Consider the following 6,542-nt stretch of genomic DNA (forward strand, 5'->3'; position numbering starts at 1 on the left):
AATATAAAGTCTTGAACTAAATCTGAATGAGATCCTTTCAAACTAAATTTTTAAAGGCATTCCCACCATTTGGATTAGACCAGACCATTTCAAAATCTAATGACGTGTCTACAAGGCATAAGAAGTTGTATTGTTGTGCTCCCTTTTTGCATTATACTTATTTATATATATTTATGTTGATTTCTTTTTTCTCGAGAAAGTAATTTCATTCATTCATAAAATGTAAAGAAACAAAAGATTATAAAAGAGTTCGAAAAGTAACGATTCCTTTAGCCTTCGCCTCTAAAATGGACCTGACAATAATAGGAGGGTGAACAGCCCTTAACGAAACTACAATTAAAGTAAGAAGTGGATTTAAAATTACTCCCAATTTGAACCTAAATGTCCACGCACTTATTCACTTCTCGAAACATATGTGAGATGCTAGTAGCTATTAAAGAACGGAAAAACGTCCTCTATTCATCAATCAACGGAGATAGGGTTAGTATTTGAAAAGTTACCATTAGACATGAAATGAATAATAAGATAACATCAACTTCAATTTCTAATTGCCTAATATTCTAACTCTTTCCTAAGTTTAGTTCGTCTCTTACCCAAAGTTCCACCTCGACACTTGTTGAGAGAGGAATGTGTCTATAAGAATCAACTCCAAGAACCCATATGATCTAGGATAACAGTCCCCGCTCCCAGTAAGTCGAGATTTCCTATAAAGGAGCCATCGGTGTTCAACTTGAAGGCCCTCATTACTGGTGGTTTCCAAAAGATTGGGATGCAATCGAGAACTGGGAGTTTTTTCAACTTTCTAGCTGATACAAAGAACTCGGTAGCACTCCTTATGGTTCGCATGGATAAATTTATGGGAAACGTCCTAGAGTTAAAAATGATTTCGTTTCGCTACAGCCATAATTCCCAAAAACACTAGGTAAAAACCAAATAAAAAGGCAGTTTTGGTCTATTTATCCATTGTTTGGACAATAGATTTAAGAGCAAGTATTTATTCTAATTTGTACAACTTAGTGGAGAGAAATTGACGGCAACGTTACTTAACATCGAGCCAAGCCTCATTGGCTTTTTGACAGTGGATGAAAAATTGTTCAAAGTCTTCATCCGAATCCTAACAAGCTTTGCAAAGTTTATTAGGCAAGCACACTCGGCTGGACAACATAGCTCTCGTGTGGATGATTTTATGCCCACATTTGTTGGGTTTTAAATCACAAACAATGAAAAAAATAAAATAAAATTTGTGTTGAAAAATGAAAAACAAAAGCAAGAATCGGATGTTGAAGGAGAAAAGAAATTAACTTATCTCTCATACTTCATTCAGCAAAAATAACTTGTACATATATGGTTCTATTACATATATTAGAAGAACAATAAATTTTGCTTGTGCAAGTGAACAAGCTGTAAACTCAGCTTAATGATAACTTAGGACCTGTCTAAAACTGCTTAGTACTTGATTAACTTTATCCAATCAAAAAGTTACTGTCAACTCAAATACAGGTCACCTACTACAAAAAAGTATTTCATCTGGATAACATCATAGGCATTTGCATGCTGCTACATTTCATCTGGATTTCTTGCATACTGCTGTTTGTGGCCATATCAAGAACAGTCTTGTTCTTCCTCTCACAAATATACAGAGGTATTTACTGCCTTCAAACAAAATGCACCTAACCATATCAAGAATAGTTTTGTTCTTCCTCTCACAAACACCATTCTGTTGTGGTGTGTAGATAGTGGTCAATTGATGCTGAATTCCAGCTTCATCACAAATCTTCTGAAACTTTTGAGACACATACTCAATCCCATTGTCAAGCCTCAACATCTTCAACTTGCAGCTGGCTTGATTCTCAGCTAATGCCTTGTACTTGCAAAAGAAGTCAGCCACATCTGACTTATGCTTTAGAAAGCTCACCTAACAGAATCTGGTGCAATCATCAATGAATAGTGCAAAGTACCTACTGCCATTCAAAGAGAAGGTCTTCATAGGTTCACAAATGTCTGTATGGACCAGTTGGAGCCTCTCTTGAGCTCTCTAAGCTTTGTTGACAGGAAAAGGTAGTCTGGTTTGCTTGCCAAGCTGACAAACTTCACACACATCATTTTTAGGCTCGATCTTGGACATGTCTTTAACTAAATTCATCTTGTATAGCAAACTAAGTAACTTACAAATCACATGCCCGAGCCTTTTGTGCCACAAACATGATTCATTAGTCAGAGCTGTATGTGCCTGTGCTTCTAACTGATTCACATCCAAAATGAAGGATCTATCATGCATGGTTACTGTCACCAGCACTTGATAAAAAAAATCCTTGATCACACAAGTCTTTCCTTCAAAAATAAGGGAGTAACCCTTCACCAACAACTGACCAACACTTAGTAGATTCTGGTCAATTTCAGGTACAATGAGAACTTTAGAGATAGTTTTGTTACCTGATTAAGTGCAAATCACAGCTTTGCCCTTGTTTTTTGCCTCTATGACCTCACCATTGCCGATTTTGAATTTGGACACAAAACTGGTGTCTAGCTCCCTGAACATGCTTTTGTCTGAAGCCATGTGATGAGTGCTGCCACTGTCTATCAACCAATTCTTCCTGACTTTGCTCGAGCTTGCAAAACAGGAGGCAGTAAAGACTTGCTCTTCCTAAGCTTAGACATCCTCAGTAGCTTGAGCCTGATTCTGCTGCTGCGATTGTGCTTAAGCCTTGTTCTTGCAAACTTTTTCAATGTGACCAAATTGTTTACAGCTTCTACATTGAATGTCAGGCCTGTACCAGCAATATTTTTCCAAGTGAGTGGACTTCTTGCAGTGAGTACATAGTGGAAACTTCTTTTTGGCAGCATTATTTTTCCTTTTCTCTTTCTTTTCTTAGGGCTTCTTGCCCTTGTAACTTAAGCTTGAGCTTCAGCTTGAGCTCTCTCTACTCTTGGCCTAAAAGGCTTCCTCAGAATGCTTCTCCATTCTATTTGCTCTTCTTTGCTCTTATGCATAGAGAGCATTTATCAACTCTGTCAAGGGTATAGCTGATAGGTCCCTCGAGTCTTCTAGAGAAGAGATTTTTGATTCATACTTTTCTAGTAGAGTTATGACTTTTTCAACTATCCTCTTGTCACTGAACTCATCTCCAAGAAGTCTTATGTTGTTGACTATAGCCATAATTTTATCAACATACTGCTTGATAGTTCCAGACTCCTTCATCTTTAGATTCTCAAAGTCCCTTATTAAATTTATCAACTGCTGCTGCCTGGTCTTGTCTAACTCTTGAAACTCTTCCTTGAGTCTGTCCCAGGCTTGCTTTGGAGAGTTACAAGTCATTATCCTTGTGAAAATAACATCTAAAACTCCATTTTGAAGGTATGACATAGCCTTGTACTTTTTTGTAGTATCCTCATTATGCTGCTTGATTTGAGCTATGGTCAGATTAGCTCTCAAAGGTGGTTGCTCTATGTCAGCAAGAACAACATTCCACAGATCGTGAGCTTGCAGATATGTCTTCATTTTCACAACCCAAATGTTGTAGTTCTCACCAACAAAGACAGGTGGTGGTGGTGAAAAACTCATCCTTTTGCAACAACTAAACAAACCAACAAAAATAGCTTCTATTTCTTTTCTTTTAAGCATGTTTCACTCAAGGAATTAACACAACAAATTACCACACAGTAAAGGCCCTCAAAGATGACAGGCTTTGATACCATTTGTTGGGTTTTAAATCACAAACAAGGATAAAAAAACAAATAAAATTTGTGTTGAAAGATGAAAAACAGAAGCAAGAATTGGATGTTGAAGGAGAAAAGAAATTGACTTATCTCTCATACTTCATTCAGCAAAAATAACTTGTACATATATGGTTCTATTATATTGGAAGAACAATAAATTTTGTTTGGGCAAGTGAACAAGCTGTAAAATTAGCTTAATGATAACCTAGGACCTGTCTAAAACTGCTTAGTACTTGACTAACTTTATCCAGTCAAAAAGTTGCTTTCAAATCAAATACAGGTCGCCTGTTACAAAAAGGTACTTCATTCGGATAACATCATAGACATTTGCATGCTGCTGCATTTCATCCGGATTTCTTGCATACTGTTGTTTGTGGCCACCTTTTAACAACATTTCCATAGAAACAGTTTTAGTTTTAAGGGAAGTTTTAACTTCCAAATTGTTTGCTAGAGGTCCTTGTTAAAATTGTGAGATTTCTCAAGGAATCCACTTGTAAGATCATATGTACTGGCCAACGTGAAGGACCCATTCCTGGAGGGGCCCACAAATTTTATATATACAACTTAATCATTTATTCTAAATGTCTTTTAAGAGTATATTTAAGTTAAATAACAGCTCAATTTCATCTATACAACAATCCTTCAAATTTTACATTTATTTTAGTTTAGTCCCTAACACTGAAAATATCATAATTTTTAAATTTAAACTTCGATTTCAAAACTGATCTCAAACACATCCTTAATTAACATACCATCAGCACAGAACCAAAGGTGATTCTAGGGGGCTAGCATGGGCCCCGGCCCCCCTAAAATGAAAAATTTCCATTTAGGTCCTCTAATTTTTTTTTAAAAATTTAAATCAGTAAAGGTAAAATTGTACTTTGGCCCCCTTAAAATTATAAAAATTCAATTTAATATGTTAAAAATTATAAAGATATAGACTATAAAAAATTAAAATTTCATTCGACCCCCCTAAAAAATTGTTCTGGCTTCGACCCTACATAGAACATAAAATTTTCATACTACTATTGTAAACTCCAAGATATATAGATATTTCAGCACTATTTTATTTACAAATTATGCTAATTTCGAGTAAATAAATAGCACTTTTTATGATTTCTATACTTAATTTCATGATATTTTATATTTACCATGGGAATGTGTTAAGTTTGTGAAATTGATGTTAAATGTGTGTTACTTGTTATTTTTGGGAATAATTGGGCTAAGGGGAAAGATGACAGAATTTTTTTATTATATTTGGGTCTTAGACATATATAAGTTGACAATGCAATCACATGCGCTTCAAAATGATGTTATTCTAGATTTAATTGCATGGAGGCCAATATTGTCTTAATTGGAGGTTCATAACCAATCCACTTACCCACTTTACTATGAAAAAAGAATGACAACATTCACTGCTAAATTTAGCCATCCATAACCGGCCATCTATCTCCTAAATATAGTTTATTTAACCAAATAAAAATCAGCACCTTATCTCCCTTGAAACAAGCTTCAACCATCCTCCTACTACTAAAAATAGTAGTAAAAAACTACCACCCTTTTACCACTCAATGATCGGCCACACATGGAGGAAATCAAGCTAACTTCCTTGCTAAAATTAGTAAGGAAATACCTATTCTTCCACCATTCAAGAGATGACATCAAAAAGGGGAGGAAATTAAGCAAAATATCACCACTTCCACCATTCAAGGGACGATAATATGGGAGAAAAATCAAGGAATCCCTTTGCTAAAAATAGCAAGGGACGTTGAGGGTTAGAGGCTACAAAAAGAGGCTTCATTTACATTCATTAACATACCATTGAACACACAACATTCAACATGATTTTTTTACTAGGTGTTCTTACTTTTCTCATGGCTTGTTAAACACTTGATTTCTACAAAATAATGCAAACACTTCCCGAAATGAGAGCAGCTAGAAAGGATGACTTAGAGGCATTTAGATGATTTATCATAAAGGCAAGGGAAAGAGCCACTATGGGAAACCACAAGGAGCAGTCATAGATAACCTCCTACAGTCAATTGTTTCCTCTTCTTATTGTGAAATGGTTGTGAATAACCCCCCTCGACTACTTTTTCTTTCTTTTCTCCTTACTATTAATTATTGTTTTATGTGTTGAAAAACAATATTGCATTTCATCTTTATGTTTTCAATTTAATATAATAGAACTTAATTTTGTTTATTCAGAATGAATATGAATATTGATTTTAGTTAATTGGTTTTTGAATATTTTGTGCAAATGATTATTTCATTCATTTAGGTTTAAGCCATGATTATACTTGTAAATGTATGGCCAACATTTGTAGGTTAATGAATTAATTGTTTAATCTGAGAAGAGGTAATGGTTAATTGACAAAATACCTAAATGGTGCATATCATGTTGATATTGAAAGATGATTGTTGTATGCATAAACTGTGTAAATGTCTGAAAGGGTAATTAACTTAGGGACATAATAGGACTTCGAGAGAAGCTTACGCCTTAATTAAAAATGGGTTTAATAAATTTTCATATTGCCACGATCCTTTCATGATATGCTTTTTATAATGCCAATAAGCTCTTGTTAAGTGAAATATTTATTTTAGTCTATTCATGTTGTGTTATATTAAATCTTATGTTTATCTCCCTGTTGTGATTATTTTTCTACAAGTTGTGTTGTTTTGTTTTGTGGGCATTTGAGTTTTGATTACATTCCTTACAAATTTCGACTCTCATCAACAATATTTCCTTTATTTGTTTTCTTCCAAATTGTTTATAGTTAACTTTGCAAATAATTTACACTACAGTCCGTGTCGAGACGATACTC

General features: G+C 34.6%; 1 protein-coding gene across 1 annotated transcript; it reads right to left on the reverse strand.

Moving 5' to 3' along the window:
• Window positions 1–2,983: 2,983 nt before the first annotated feature.
• On the reverse strand, window positions 2,984–3,562 carry LOC107947998 (uncharacterized). Its single transcript, XM_016882486.1, has one exon. The coding sequence runs from the start codon at window positions 3,560–3,562 to the stop codon at window positions 2,984–2,986; it is 579 nt and encodes a 192-aa protein (XP_016737975.1).
• Window positions 3,563–6,542: the final 2,980 nt, after the last annotated feature.

Source organism: Gossypium hirsutum, chromosome A04 (assembly GCF_007990345.1).
Source record: "Gossypium hirsutum isolate 1008001.06 chromosome A04, Gossypium_hirsutum_v2.1, whole genome shotgun sequence".
Classification (NCBI taxonomy): Eukaryota; Viridiplantae; Streptophyta; class Magnoliopsida; order Malvales; family Malvaceae; genus Gossypium; species Gossypium hirsutum.